Here is a 16,899-nt window from a genome sequence, read left to right as displayed (position 1 = left end):
ACCCCATCAGGGTATAAATTAAGTAAATAAATAAAGCTGAAAATGGGGGTGGTGAGAAATTAAAAGGATGGTTGTGGGCGGATGGGAATGACAGAAGGAAACAGGGAAAGGTGAACATATGTGGGTGGCCAGGAAGAGGGAAAGAAGAAATAGTGTGGGGAAGGTGGAAAACAAGGTGCCCTTCACAAGTCCTTACGTGTTTCCCACAGAGCAACTGGGCCTGGCCCAGCAACCAGCACTATGCAACTTGGCCAGAGTTTTCTCAAGCAGAGTGCCAAAGGTGGGAGGGGGGGGAGAACTAATGGGAGGATAAAGGTAGGCTGGCTGGTGTGTGGGAAGGACAGAAGGAGGCAGGAAAAGGGGAGAGGCTATGAGGGCTTTCAGGGAAGGGAAAGAGGAAATAGTGTGGGGGGGTGAGATGTCCCCGACAAGTTCTAATGTGTTTCCTCGTTATATCTAGAACATACATACCTATTACAAAAAATGAAGTGTTTTATGATATTCTGAATGATATACATAGCATACTTCATCTAATTCTGATGGCAACTAAAAAAAATACAGCCACCTCAAAAATGAAGCAGCATGAACATTTAAGCAAGTATTTTGTTTAATTAGAGAGTAAGGCTTGACATATCAAGATCACACTGTGTATTGAAAAGAAAAATGTATTTTGGAGGATGATTTAAACCAAGGCTCAACTGGAAGATTGTTCCTCACAGAGATCTTTATGTATGATCTCATCTATATAATACAATTCCCTCCCAATCTTCCATGCCCCCTTCAAAAATGGTAATGAGCACATACTGAGGGGAAAACAGGACTGGAAAAAATAGCCAAAGGAGAACTGCCAAAAGTGACAAGCTTCCAGAGAAATGCAAATGGTATCTCTCCAACTGTAACAGAGCTGTCAGAAAAAAACTGCCACTCAGACAACTCTGTAGGGAGGGGAGGAAAAACAACTTGCAAAATCCTTCAAATCATAAACCTCTTCTTCCACTTCTGAAACCACAGGATTTTTCCAATATTTATTTTATTTAAAACATTTCTAATCTGTCTTTCTATTCCCATCATAGGACCCCAAGGTAACAAACCATGAAAACAGACCAACGCAAGAATACTCCAGTTAGAGAAAGATGACAAAACAACAACCACTAAATTGAAAAGTATAAACACACCATACAATACAGTAAGAAATCAAATTCTTAGAGTAGATCAAAGCAATGTCTTGACCAGAATAAGTAAAGTTGGACAGGGAAGGAACTAGAGAGACCTCCCAAGTCAAGGAGCTCTAGACCATCTGGACTGAAGAACCTGCAAGGCTCCATTACATCTAGATTTGCCATGTCAATCGATTAGTCAACTACTATTAACTGAAAATTCAACTGACTTCCTATTATTTAATCTCAGTATTGTGATGTTTTGCCATATAAATAGTTTGTGTATTTTGTTTTTGCTGGTTAATGTGAGGGTTTTGAATGTTTGTTACTGTGGTTAAAAAGGCAACTCATTAAAGCGAGAACGGAGGGTTAGCTAGATGGGTGAGTGAAGCATGTTGTGAACAGATAGTAGCTATACTTTGTGGATAAAATCAGCCTAAGAGATAACTGAGGGAAGTAAGTCTTTGTGACAGTCTGTGGAGAAATATTTACAGATTTGTGCGTTGTTTTGAAACCACCAAGTTCATAAACCATTTTGAAACGAACACATTTTAAATTACTCTGACACCATTATGCTTATGTACTTATAAATAAATTATATTTCTGGTTAAGTAAAACACCTTTTTTCATCTGGAATATAGGATCCCTTTTTAACTTCACAGTCACCCCATGTGTTGACCATCCTGTCATACTACCATCTATAACAAAACCTTCCTATAATACAGGTCCAACTGAGACAGAAATGCGGCAAAAGCCTTTGATGGCAGTGAAAATCTATGATAACACTAAGGAAACCAGAGAAGCAGCAATATAGAGGTCACATGAAGAGGTCAAAACACCCCAAGTATTGTTAAATATTCCATGGAGTCATGAATGCCATTGTGCAGTTGCAGTATGTCTTTTGTTATAAAGAGCAGGAAAGAAGGCTGCTTGCCTTCTAGCTTACCAGCAATCAGGGACAAACCTAGCAGCAAATCAAAGCTTCTCCTACTAGTCACTTGAAGCAATCACGTCAAATGGTGGGTTGCTCTTTTCTCTCTTATTCTACATCCCTTCTTCCAAACTTCACCAGAGATTAAGGTCATTTGTTAAGGGTCACCAAAATTAACTGTCACATTCTAACATAATAACAACAGAGAAGACTCCTTGTTGTACGGAACAGCTCACATAGATAGCTCCATGCAGAAACAATGGTGGATGAGAAATGAGCCTGCTTTGCCATCACCACTGCCACCCAACCAGAAAATGGGTTCTAACATCTTTAGTCCGACTAATCTTGAGTCTTCCTCCACTTACACTTCACCAGAGTACCTAAAAGACCGCCTACTTCTGTGCATACCTACCTGTCAATCTTTGCCCAAAGTTCTGCTGTCTTCCTCCATTATGAAACGTGACACAAGCAGTAACAAAAAAAGGACTTTTTCAGTTGTGTTACTTTTATTTTGTAACATCTTCCTCTCAACAAAAAGGAAAGGGCCCTAGGGAGGCCCGCCTGGCATCGACCAGGGCCAGGGCTTTTTCGGCCCTGGCCCCAGCCCGGTGGAACACTCTGTCTTACGAGACCAGGGCCCGGCAGGATCCGTTAGCATTTCGCCGGGCCTGCAAGACGGAGCTGTTCTGCCAGGCATATGGTTGATGCTAGGCAGTGCCCCCCTTAGTGGGGGGTTAAACTATATGCGCTCCCATTCAATGTCACTTCCCATCTCTCACATATTTTGCTGAAAAATGCTCTATAGATGGTGAAAGGTGAGCGTCTAAATTATGTGCTGCTATGCTTTCTGTTTTTATACTTATATAGATGTAGCATATTTTTAAATGAATGATATGTACTATTTTATGTTTTTAATGGTAATGTTGATTAATTGTGTAGGAAGTAGTGGAGCTTTCATGCATCATTTTGGGGATATGAAGTCTACCAGGAGGCCGTATCAGGGGCTGACACCAGATCAAGAATTGGGATTCCCCGGGCTTCTTCAAAATATGCAACAAAGCGACAGTTGCCTCGTGAGATCATTATTGACTTTTCAACTAAAAAGATTCGGGACACCATCCTATATAACTCATACAATGCGGATTTGGACTTTATGGGTTTGAAAGTCAAGATTTTGAAGGACGTTCCATTTCTAGTCCGGAAACGGCGTTTTAAATATAAAAAGTTTGCAGCTCTTCTGAGGGACCATGGAATAAAGTACAAATGGTTATTCCCGGAAGGAATATGGTTCAGATATAAAGATCAGGCCTATAAGATATTATCAGAAGATCAACTAAAGGATTTTGAGAATAAAAACCCAGAACTCTGCTGCACCAAGAACGAAGAAAAGGAGGAGCCGGAGGGGGGGGGAGGAGGAGAGCATCGCAACAGCAGTTGCACAGAGAGAATTGCGTCCGGGACCTAGAAGGGGGAGGAAAGTTTAATCAGAATTTGAAATGTTTATTTTCTGTATGATTAACCACTCCATCATTATTCTATGGAGCTATTTTTGTATTATGACAGTATGAAGGGAAACATTGAAGTGTAGTGTTTAGTGTTTGTAGTTCATTCCCCCCCCTTTTCTTTTTCCACCCCCCTTTGTCCTTTCCCTTTCCTTGTGATAGTCTGGTGTAGTGTTTTGTAGTTATGAAAAATAAAAAAAATTATAAAAAAAAAAAAAGAATTGGGATTCCCTGGGCTTCATAGAAGAAGATGGACATGTTTTAAATTGCCAAATTGCTATTATATCAGTGCTACAATCTGGACTAAAAAGGATCAACACCATCAAACAAATATCTTTTCTACTAGGAACATCATATGCTAAACAATTTCTGAGACTATCTTCAGTTAGGCAGCTCAGGGCCAGAAGTCTTAATTCCTGAACACAATGGACCACAGCACAAACATGTAATTCAATTATTTATGACATCACGATACATGTTAATACCCATTATGATGTGAATGCAAAAGTTCCGTGCAGAGAAAAACAGACATGACACCTTGACTCCATTATATTTGACCTGTAGCTAAAAAGAGAAAGTAACCACAATGAGCCACTTCCTTTATTCCCACTTCCATTTCAGAAGCAGAGGTTGTTACCTGAAATCCAGCCAAGTTTGTGTCAAAGCTTACCCTATGACCCACCCCCTCAATGGACTTCTTCTCACAACGTCACTGTTCAAGCACTTATTTCTTCAGCTTAAACAGCCAGTTCTTTAAGCCTTTTTCTCCTCTTGCATTCCATTCATACAGCACATACATACAGCCATTCTGTTGGATGGTTTCCAGGTCTTCCAGTGTTCTTATGTTAAGGAGCCAACATTTCCATGACATCTTAAGCCCAACCAAAGATGGCTTATGAGGCAGTATATGCACAAACTTCATCAACATCCCAGAAATGTAACATGGCTTATTTCAAAGTGCGTGTAATCATTTCCAAATTGCAGTTTGGAGCAATGTGAGAAGCATCTTCTAATCAGAATGTTTAAATTCATATGTACATTACCATCCATGACTACTAATTAGAAACATGTAAGCAAAAAGCACCTCTACAGGGCTATAAACTAGACCTGATCTCTCTCCTAGCATAGTGAGAAGAGAGAGTAGCATAGCTTCCAACAGATTTATGCAGATCTTCATTACATACTCGGCAAACCACTCCTATGCTAAATGATAATGAGATTGGGAACAGTAAGAAGTATGTATTTCAAGAAGGTCACCAATAACAAAGCATGACCCATCAGAGGACACTACATAGCAAGTGCAACTTTAAAGCTTTTAAAAAAAGAGATGCTAGCTGGTTGTATGTGAGAGGATTTCAAGTCACTTGCACTAAATATTACACACAATCAAGAGCACCTGACTTTAATTTTCATATGGTATGCCCCAGTAGTATCCAGGAAAACTGGCCAGACAAACAATATGGTTTCTAAATCAAGAAAAACAGACTAGAAGCACACAAGACCCAACTGGTGAGAAAAATTAGACTATAACCACTCACATTTGTTTAGACCACACTAGCCTTGGAGCTAGATAATAGATAGCCCATTTTCTTCTCATCAAAACAAGGTTAGAATAAACATACAAACAGGGATGTGCACAAATATACACACAAACAGACGCACAGATTGGGTCCAAGGCACTTCAAACCTTTGTACACTGAACAGGAAATTCCACAGCCTCAACACTATTCTATTTGGGTCATGGGCAAGATTTATTGTTGATTTAGAGAGTCCTGACTAGAGATGGGCATGAACCAGGAAAATGGTGGTTTGTCGCCTTTCATGAACCACGAACCAGCATGAAATTGTCCAGTTTGTGAACCAGTTCTTTCGGTTCATGAAAACGTCACTTCTAGGCACCAGGTCTGCAGATAGCCCACCCCCCACCCTGTTGCCTAGGAAACTGCTTTATCAGTGCCAGGCTGTCTGCAGTGATGAACCAAAAAACGAACCGGGTTAAAAATCATAGCAGTTCATCGCAGGTTGTCAGAAATGTCCTCCAACGAACCAACAGTTCATGAACTGAAAAACAGTCCGGTTTATGACAAACTTGGGTTCGTATTTTGGTTCGTGCCCATCTCTAGTCCTGATTGAACAAGTATGAAATCCCCAAACAACAGAAAACTGAAATTTCAAACTACAGCTTTTGAAAGACTTTAAAGAAAGGAATGGTTAAATAATGTATTTTGTCTCCAAAAAGAATTTAAAATCTCACTCCTCAGAAATTTCTCATGTCAAACTTCTGAGCAACACATAATCAAACAAAAAAAGATCATTCCTAGATAAATCGCCAGTGTGCAAACTGCGAAATAACCACTGCTACTTCACCCCTCTGAACCAGGCAATGCAGGCTCACCTTTAGAACGCAGCCTCTTTGGAAGCACATTACCTTCAAAGTGGTTGTAAAAACTTTTACGTATTTCCACCCCCCCCCTTTATTATATGTGAAGCTAAATGAATGCACCATATAGAACCTCAATGGAGAAGACCATTTTAGAGCTCCCTCAAAGAGTAACAAAACAGACTAAAAGCTTGATCCCAACCTGGTCTAAAGAATCAGTCTTTTCCACAACCGCCTCACAGTTGAGAATATAACTTGCCAAAGAAAGAAAATGAATGCATGTTTTGATCCAGTCAGAAAATAAATAGATACAACCTAACTCTTACAGGTCATTTTCAGGTCAGACCTTGGCTCACAGCACGGAGAGTTTTCCAGCCTCATGCAACTGCCTAGAGAACAGAAAAGCAGGCTTCTGCTCAGAGTAATTTAGAAGACTTAACAGGCATACTTGTGGTTCGCTCTAACTTTGCATAGAATGCTCGAGGTAGTCAAAAGGCAAAATGACTCAGACTCATTCTCCCAACTCATTTACCACTGTAAAAATAGGTTTGGTGTCTATATAATTAACTATCTTTGGGAATCTGTGCTATTCTTATGGATTAGTAAAGACAGAAACCAGCATTCCCACTCTCTCTGACATAGATCTCATCCACAAAAATCCAACAACAGGCATACAACCATACAGAGAAAGGGTGTATTTGCAAACACCTACAGATTATTACCAAAGGTGGGTTACTTGAGTTTCAAAAGTTCTGGAATGCCACCAATGAAGAAGCAGTATGAACATGACATTAGCAGTCATTCCACGAACAAAACTTTCCTAGCAAAGGCTTCTGAAACAACAACATTTCTGAAACTTTGTAATCTAGCACCCAAGCTGATCACATTAAATAAAACGTGTGGGGGAGGAGAAGACTTGCCAACACTGGTTTGAAAAATTCCAGATTTGGGGGTCTAGCCTGGGGAGGGCATGGTTTGGGGAGGGGAGGGAGTTTACTGAGGTACAATGCCATAAACTCCACCTTCCAAAGCAGCCATATACTTTGAGCAAAGTGATTGCTGAAGACTGATTGTAATTCTGAGAAAGTTTCAGTATAGGAGGACATACAGTGTGGGAAACAGAGAACATAAAGAAGACACAACAGCACTCTGAAAATACAGTAGGGAATAAAAGTACCAAGAAATAAAAGGAGCTAGAGACTTTAGAGGGTTACCAAACTACTTCAGACACCCCCTTCAAAGAGTTGAGAACTAATGCTCGTCTTATCCTGCTATATAAAAGAGTAAGCGTGTTCTAGACGACTCACTTTCTACCCTGGTGTGCCACCAGAGGGCACTGACGTGGAGGGAAGCCCCAGTGAGGCAGCCTGTCCCTCCACAGAGTGTGTCATGGTGGGAAGCCCAGGCCAGGAGCAGGAGAGGAGCAGGTGGCAATGTTCATCCCCCCGCCCGACTTCACCCACTTGGGATCAGGAGCAGATCAGGTGGCAATGCCCGCCCCCTGACTTCACCCAGCTGGAATCAGGAGCGGAGCAGGTGGCAATGCCCACCCGCCCCTTCAACCCACCTGAATCAGGCACAGAGCAGGTGGAAATGCCCTCCCCCCCTTCACCCAGCCAAGATCAGGTGTGAAGGAGGCAGCAATGCCCGCTCCCTGTTCAACCTGCCAGAATCATGCACAGAGCCTGTCCCCCTTCACCTGGCTGGAATCAGGAGTGGAGAAGGTGGCCATGCCCGCTTCTCTGACTTCGCCCAGCTGGGACCAGGAGCAGAGCAGGTGGCAATGTCCACCCCTGCCTTATCTCAGCTGGGATCAGGAGCGGAGCAGGTGGCAATGCCCACCCTCCTTTCAACCCGTCAGAATCAGGCGCGGAGCAGGCAGCTTCACCCCGCTGGAATCAAGCATGGAGCAGGCAGCAATGCCCACCCCTCTTTATCAGGCCGGCATCGGGTGCGGAGCAGGTGGTGATACCGCCCCCTTCACCCGGCTGCAATTAGACGTGGAGCAGGAGGCAACGCCCACTCCCCCTTCACCTGGCTGGGATTAGGCATGGAGCAGGTGGCAATGCCCACCCCCCTTCACCTGGCTGGGATTAGGCATAGAGCAGGTGGCAATGCCTACCACCTGCCTTCACCCACCTGGGATCAGGAGTAGAGCAGGTGGCAATGTCCACCCCCTGCCATCACCCAGTTGGGATCAGGAGCGGAGCAGGTGGCAATGCCTGCTCCTCTTTACCCAGCTGGGATCAGAAGCGGAGTAAGTGGTAATGCCTGCCTCCCTTCACCTGGCTGGGATCAGGAGCAGAGCAAGTGGTAATGCCTGCTCCCGCTTTCAGCCAGCCGGGATCAGAAGTGGAGAATGTGGCAATGCCCACATTCCCGCCTTTACCCACCTGGGATCAGGAGTGGAGCAGGTGGCAATGCCCTTCCCCCCTTCACCCAGCCGGGATCAGGCGCAGAGCAGGTGGCAATGCCCACCCATCCCTTCACCCAGCTGAGATCAGGAGAGTGGCAGGTGGCCAAGCCCGCCCCCTGCCTTCACCTGGCTAGGATCAGGCGCAGATCAGGAAGCAATGCCTGCTCCTCCCTTCACCCAGCCACAATAAGGCGTGTGGCAATACCTGCCCCCCTTCAACTAGCCAGAATCAGGCACAGAGCAGGTGAAAATGCCCGCCTCTATTCACCCAGCCGGGATCAGGCACCGAGCAGGCCGCAATGCCCGCCCCCCCTCCCATTACCTGGCTGGAATCAGTTGTGAAGCAGGACGCAATGCCTGCTCCCCCTTTACTCAGCTGGGATCAGGCATGGAACAGGTGGCAATGCCTTCCCAACGCCTTCATCCGGCAGGGAGCAGGCGTGGAGCAGGAGGCAATGCCCACCCCCTCTTCACCCAGCTGGGATCAGTCACGGAGGAGGAGGCAATGCTCATCTGCCCACCCACCTCTTTCTAGGGTGCACTGTATTTTTTCCCACAACAGGCTTTGTTGCTAGCCAGTAGAAATGAACATGATATGAAAAAAGAGAGGAAGATTGGGGATATGGCCAGCATCAATTCTTGTGATCCCAGCTGTTGGAAATAAGAGACAACATGAAGACAGAACTAGACATAGTGAGACTGGAGAATCGTGACCAGTGCCACCCTGTTCCCAACAAATAATGGGAGGAGGGGGTTTGAAATATTTGCCAGAGATACTTGTAAATTGTCTTGGAATAAAAAATAAAAACACCATGAACTCCTAAAAGGAGAGGAGATGTTTGTCACCAATCCATGAAACCACCCTCCCCAAACTATTTTGCCTTTTCCCCCTCCCAGCCAGGCTAGAGACCAGAAGCGAGTCCGACTGGGTGGGACAAATTAATGAGCTTGGAAAGGGGTATTTTCAGGCGACAGTTGGGGGAAATGGGAAGAATTAAAACACTTACTGATTCTCACCCACAGATGGCCCTGACTCCCATATATGCATTCCTACCACACATATGGTCTTAGGGAACATGCATTTGCCACAGTAGCATGTAGTTCTGATCCAACTCTTCACTAGATTACGCTTCTATCATCCCACATCACAACTAACCACAGCAAAGCTATGTGTCTAGCAGCTGCTGAATACCAAATTCTGGACCTTTAGTCTAACCCAGCAGAACTATTCTTATGCAAACTGGCTCACACAAAGCCCCACTGTGTAGGTTGTAAAAAATGAGGAATGTGCAAATGGACCTAAGGTTCATAAATCTCTCCCTATCACTCATAGAACCTTGAACATGAACAAGTGCTAATAAAGAGTAAGCTGCCCCACCCAAAACTATGGAAAGAAAGAAGGCAGATCAGAGAAGCAGGACTGATTTCTATCGGAAGTTACATATGAAGGCCTCAGTTGTCATTCATGGTTCAACATACAGTGACGGTTCACTCCCACACACCCACTACACAAACAACCAGGGCTATACATTATTTTACCTCAAAGACATCACGAATTCAAGGAGCTGAAGGCTAGAAACCCTAAGAACCATGTAATGAACAGAGACTGCCCAACTTTATAGTTTGTCAGAAAACAGTATTATCTAATTTTCAAAACAGCAGGTTGTCAGGGCTTGCCAATTAAATCTTACGCATCTGTGAACTAACAGTCTGCATTACCAAACCAATTCACTTAATGCGTCCAAAAGAAAACTAGGTCTTGCAACAGCAGATACAATTTCTGAGATTATCTTTCCCAAATGACTCATTCTTTCCCACATGTTAGAGCTCTTTGTACGTAGTCTGCATTGATGCCCTCACAGTAATAACAACATTGGTTATCCTAGTCCTCCCCCTGCCCTCAGTTTATATTTTTTTGTTTATTACTATGCTGTTTCACACTGAACTGGAACATGTCAAACAGTATGTCCATCAGAAACCATAAGAAGATTCTTCAGAAGAAACTGAAACTGTGCCAGAAAAAAAATCCGTATGAATTTTAAAAACAGGAGTACGCCCCTCAAAGAAAAAGAGACCTATCTGTCATAGTCTGCTTAAAGAAAGTAGGTCCCAAAATCTGCAGTAAACCAATGGCAACAAGCAAGAACACTGTGCAAACTGTAACATCTCCCCGCCCCCCCCCCCCGCAGGTAATTGACCCTAACTATTGTTTTCCCATGTTCATTCTTTATTGCCCTTATGTCTCTTCCTATCCCCCTTTCTCTACTCCTTTCCCCACTATCAAAATTTAAACTGAAAACTTCCTGAGGAGAGATGTCTATTTCTCTTTTGTTTACCTAAATGAAAATGCACATTAACGGTACTGTATGAAATTAATAGAATTATCACGACTGGACTCTGTCAGCTATCAGTCTCCAGAGGGAAAAAACATATTCTTAATTGTTCAGGAATGATTAACTAAGACAGAAAGTTTGCATGAATCTATACCAACAAGCAGCCATTCCAGCTTACCTTATTTTGTGTTTAATACATAGTAGCTGTCTGCTGCAGGAAGATATGGGGTTAAACAATCTGTATTCTCTGCTCAGTTCCATCCCTACACTACCATTCACTCCTTGTTCTCCTCTGCATCCTAAATGCCTCCTATTCAGATCTCTTTTAAACTTACTCTCCAAAACAAGCCACTTCCCATGTCTCTAAAGCATCCATATCAGGTGCCCCTATGACACCTGATATGGCAGCATATTATACATTGCCTTCGATTTGATAATGAGCATAAAGTGCCAGTCAACAATTTGAAGGACAGAACTCATCCCTACGATCTGATGACCATAATTTTAACAGTGCCAAACTATTAACCTTTGGATTTATCCATCAAGTATGTAAAATATGTGCAGTGGGAGAACAGATCTTGCAAAAGGGGGCATTTGCAATTCTGCAGACATGCTCTGCTTTAGTTGGAATGACAACATCCCGCCCGCCAGTGGGCACATGCTCCAGATAGAATCTGACAGTTTTGACACACTGCAGCCAGTTCCCACACCCCTACAATACCTGCAGAGCAAGCAAGAAACCAGGGCTCACTACAGGCCTTCTTGGCTTGGGTATATTAAAATCAGCACAAACCCCACACCATCACCTAGGCAGGATAACCAGGCAAGCATATTGCCTTTTCTATTTAAAAAAGACAGCTGAACGAGTGTATAGCTGGGGACACAAATCTTGCAGAAAAGCCGCTATTTTTCTTTCTGGGAGCAGAGACCCACACAGCAGATTTTCTGCCAAGAGAGCAGCTGCTCGCCAGATCCACTCCAGCAGTTCCATTTTAAACCAACTTTTAAAACAAAAGCAAGGGAGATGTAACCCTTCCTATCCCACAACGGAACTCTCCGGGGCACTAGTCCTGCTGTCCAAGAGGCTGGTCAACATGTACAGTCCTGCCTTTGTTAAACCAACGCTGGCGCAAGCAGGCAGAGCAGGCGGTAAGAACTTCCTGCCTGACTTGTTAGGAAGTTACCAGCCCATGCACAAACAGAATATTCCAATTACAAACATTCATACGTGGTGTATCCAGCGGGGAAGGGAGGAGACCACACAGAAGAGGAGAGCCCTTCGCCTCTTTGCCAGGTAGCAGCAGCAGCCGGCCTCTCTCCGCCTCCCCCACCCTCGCGCCCCCCAGGGATAGATGCCCGTGCAGAACTGAACAGAGCAGCTCCAGCGAAGGCAGAGGGTTTGCTCCCATGTGGAGAAAAAAAGATTTTTTTAGGGTTTCGCGGTGCTCTCGGTTCCGCCCGCCCGGATTACTTGCACGCGCGCACACACACACACTCACATAGTGTTTGTTGGGAATTCGCCTCTTCTGCACGTCCAACACCTTCACCTCCAAGATACTCTTCCGGGGCATAGTTTTGGTCCTTTGCAACCCGCACCCCAGAAGGAAAAGAAAAATGTGCAAATCTCAGTGCGGGAGAGGGAAGAAAACGCAGGGGGGAAGGGGGGCAAAGAACCCCTTCGTTCGGGGTTTTAATGCAGCCAAAGCTCCTAGCCAAGCGTGCAAACTTAGGAGCAGAAATTGTTCTGCTAGGAAAGAAAACCCCGAGCCACAGCTCCCTTGGCGTCTGCTTCCTCTCCCTCCCCCCCAGTTCTGCCCCCTTCTCTCTTTCCCTATCCAGAGTTTGCAGATGCAGGACTCCTCCCAGCCCATCCCTGCCAAAGCAGCCTATCCCACTCAGGCACAGGCACTGTGGTTATGTGCTCAGATCCAGCGCAGCTCCCGGGGTTCTTAAAGGGCCACGAGCACCGCTAGGCTCGCAGCACGTCTTCAATAATCACAACGCTAAAATAAACCCAAGCCCGGCTTGTTAGCGAGCCCTCACCGCGCAAGTCTGACTTTACACTCGGAAGGAGGCAGGCACAACTTTCCAGTTATGGGTGGGAGGAAAACGTGCCCTGCCGAGCCACACGTTGCTGCCCGCTGTGCTGTTGCGACCCCTGAAGCGACTTGCCAAAAAACGCGCGAGGCTTGCCTCCCCCGCTCCGACCACCTCATGAGCATCGCCGCTAATTTCAGAGGCGGGTGGGGGGGAGCGAGAAGTAGGCGAGGGAGGTATCAAGGAAAATGCCGACCTCGATTAATATGGGGAGGGGGGAGGAGAAGATCTCATTAAACCTCAGAGATTGTTTAATCTCCGTTTAACACCCTCCCCAGGCCCTCTTTCCTGTGAGGGACGGAGGCGAGCGCGAAAGCAGCAGTCATCTGCGACCGGGAACAGAACCAAACGCTTTCTTTTTCTCCTCCTCAAAAGAGTAAAGGCGAAAATTAATCGCCCTTTGAAACTGCAACAATCGAATCCTTCGGTGTCTGCGGCGAGAAGGGACGAAGGCGTCTTTCGCGCCATCACAGAAATAATGTATATGCTCTTTGAGCTCGTTTTGAGAACTGCTAGCTGTCTCTGGGAAAGGGCGGGTAATTGCGTCTGCAAACTCCGAGCTGCTTTTGTTAAATCATGTTGTACTGATATGGATGTGGGTGGGATGCAGCCTGCCTGTAGGTTCTGAAAACGCACCCGTTTGCGACAGTACCTGCATAAATACCCCCAGGTTTATTTAAAATGCATGGTTTGAATTGCACATACAGCTGAACGTGTTACATTTAACACAAAAATTGTTTGATATGTATACAAAACATCATGCGTACATTGTGCACAGATACCCCATTAATATTACAATAACCTTGCACACATCCTGTGTGTACACACGTGTACACACACACACACACATTTGCTTGTAAGAAAGCATTTACTTGGTTATACCTTCTCCAAAATGGGGACCTAAAGTAGTTTATATTATTCTCCTGCAGCATATCCTCTCAATAATCCTGTGAGGTAGGTTAGGCTGAAGGTGTACAAATGCCCCAAGGTCACTCACTAACTTTCCATGGCATGGTAGGGATTTGAACCTGGTATCCCAGAAACTAGTGCAACTCTCTAACCACAATAGGTTGCCAGGTCCCTATACTCTTCCGGCAGGAGCAGGGGACCTGGCACTGACCTTGTGCATTGTTGGAGTTTGTTTTTGCGTGTGCATAAAGTATACTTGCACTTCTGGCATGTGTGTGATGACATCACTTCTAGGAAGTGATGTCACACCACACATGGACCTGCTCCCGCACTTCACTTGGCCCCAGTGAAGCACAGGAACACACCCGCAGCTGGCACGATGTCACTTCAGGAAATTACGTTGTTGTGCCCCACCAGGAGTATGTCCAGTGTGCACTTTCCCAGGTTGCCGGGAAGCTTAACTACATGCCATGCTGGCTCTAAACTACCAATGTGTATACACTTTAAAAATAAAACTGGGTTCTAGTACCTAAATAAATATGAAATTCAAACTGACTGTTCAAATGTATATTCATTGAATGTAACATAATTGCTCAATACAGAAAGCACAGTACAATGAAGCTTCGTTACAGTGAACATACATACATGTACATCATGCATATGTCTATTTGTAAGAAAACACCAAAATACATACATTTCAACTTTTTAAGATATTTATGCCCTGTTTGGGGGGCCTAAAATGGCTCACAATATAATTCTCACCTCCTCCATTTTATCGTCACAACAACTCCCCTGTGAGGTAGGTTGGCTGAGAGAAAGTAACTAGCATAGTGTCACCCAGCAAGCTTCTATGGCAGAAATTAATTTTAAATAACTGTATTGTGGCATAAGCTTCTGTGAGAAAGAGCCTGCCCTACCAGGCACGTTTATGCCATTGCATGTACATGAAGCCTTTAAGGTGTCACAAGACTCATGATTATTTTGGCTACAACAACTGAACTTAGTCCAGTGGAACCAAAATTAGTTAAAACCAACTTCAATTATTAGGTCTTGTCTTCGGTCAGACTACAGACTTAATCTATCAAAGCAAGTAAAGAACAAGAGGGAGAAAGAAGTAGTCTATAGCCAACCAGTGCAGGAGAAGTCACTCCTGGTATGTCAGTGTAGTTGTCAGGTTCTGATTGTGTTTAAGCCAAAGAGACTCCATTTTAATCTTGTCAGTATGTTCAGTGTTTCTTTTGCAGGTGCAAAGCCGGTTGCTGGAAGCTTGCAGAGAAGAGGGGAATGTTATGTCTACGTATATCTGCCTATCCGACACTCCTGAGAAACTTCACTTTCTCACCCTTGGGCCGTTTGTTTTGAGAACTGTGGGGGAGGATGGGGCCTGCAGGGAACTGCTTATTCTGTACCTCATCCTATGCTTGGCATTCGTAACAATTTTCTAGCTCAGCTAAGATCTATGGATCTTGGAATGTGTACTCTAATGGTTGTTTATCTCCAGTAAAGCCTTTTGAAACCAAAGGACTTTTGTCTTATTGCAAGGGGCAGGCTGAGTTGCAACTTTTAGCAAGCCACAGTCTGACAGTAGTGTGCATTGTGGGGATGTTTAGACCTAGAGGTTAGTCCCCAGGTTCATCCCCCAACATCTCCAATTAAAAACAGTGCAGATAGTAGGTGGTGTGAAAGTCCTCAGTCTGAGACCAAGGACAGCCACTGTCACTCAGAGGGGACAATACTGACCTTGATAGACCGATGTTAGAGTTGTACCGGTGTTTTGTTGATTCTGCTTTTAAGTTTATGGCTGTCATCCTCTCTCTATGAGCCCGTGGGAGTAAAGTGCTCTACACTCACAGTTTCATCTGAGGGTTAATACCTGTCTCCTACTTTATAGCATCTCTTCCAAAGTGATGCCATTTTGGTGTTCTACATTTTATCTAGCTTAGAAGTGTATATGTGTACACAGGATAGCCTAAGGCAGAAAAGTTCATTTACACTCAGAGTGGACTATATAGTTGCTGCAAGGGGAGGGGGGCAACAAATCGTTCTTCATCACCCTACGCCTTGCTCTGTGAGGCACCAGCACTTCTCTCCTAGCAAGCAGCTCTAATAGGCCTGTATGGCATTGGACCTTACATTGTAAGGCTTACAGTTTGCCCAACCTGGGAACCATCAAGCTGAATGCAATCTGTCACTCCCCTCCCCCTTGTACTGTGACTTGCCTGGGGCTTGACAGCCCTCCTGCTTTTATGCAGACATGGGCACAGAATGTCAATCTGCTCAGCTGCCACGTACTGCTGGTAGACTGATTCCTCTTGATGGGTAAGTTGTGATGAGCTAGAGCGATCTTCACAGTGTCGTGTGTAGAATGATCAGTAAAAACCCATATAAACATAAGTAGGTTCAAAGATCTGGCAGCCCCTACACCCATGCATGTACTAGCCCAGTTCATATGTTAACAATGAGCCCATGTTCAGTTTGCACATGGCTTACACATGATTTATTCATGTGTTGACATTCTAATGTTACATTTGGTGTTCGTACAGCTAAACCCATGATCAAAATCCCATACATATCCAGCTAGTTGTCCCCAGTTTCATTTGTAACCTGAACACGTTGGTTCTTTCAAGTACATGTGTACATGCAGGCTGTGCATGCATTTCACTATAATGTGAACAGGGCTACAGTAATCCCTGGTCTGAGAGAATCAGTGTAGTACAGTGGATAGCACACTGAGCTGCAGCATGGGGAAGTATCCAGCTTGACTTAATTTACTGGGTAGTTAGGGTTAATACACTATACTGATCCACTTCTCTGGAAAAAGTTAAGAAAATGCTATCTGGAAACTAACATAAGGAGAGGATACCATAACATCATGACATTTCTCTGCTGGATACATAAACTATGGAGACCCAGTCTGGGCATTGCAACCTCTATCCCTTTCCTACCACAATCACCATTTTACATTATATATCATTTATCTATTATTACACCATGCCTTTCATCATGAAACTCAAGTTCAGACCTGCGTAGCTTGAGCAGAGACTATATAACATACCTTTCAGCCATATGAGACAATAGTGATTCCGCACTCATTGAATAATGCACTTCCAATCCTCTTTATAGATCATTTGGAACAGATTTTTTTTTATGCAGAACAAAAAATCCACCTCAAAT

The 16,899-nt window shown here is 44.4% G+C and overlaps 1 protein-coding gene across 1 annotated transcript in view; it reads right to left on the bottom strand.

Annotated features, from left to right (window-relative positions):
• The window catches only part of SH3PXD2B (SH3 and PX domains 2B), a 167,900-nt gene extending 155,399 nt beyond the window's left edge, over positions 1 to 12,501 (bottom strand). The window contains exon 1 of the mRNA XM_054978238.1: positions 12,219 to 12,501. Coding sequence (XP_054834213.1) covers positions 12,219 to 12,290 — 72 coding nt within the window. The 5' untranslated portion in view covers positions 12,291 to 12,501. The remainder of the gene's footprint in view (positions 1 to 12,218) is intronic.
• Between the last annotated feature and the right edge of the window lie 4,398 nt (positions 12,502 to 16,899).

Source organism: Eublepharis macularius, chromosome 4 (genome assembly GCF_028583425.1).
Source record: "Eublepharis macularius isolate TG4126 chromosome 4, MPM_Emac_v1.0, whole genome shotgun sequence".
Classification (NCBI taxonomy): Eukaryota; Metazoa; Chordata; class Lepidosauria; order Squamata; family Eublepharidae; genus Eublepharis; species Eublepharis macularius.
This window is presented reverse-complemented; position numbering and strand designations above follow the sequence as displayed.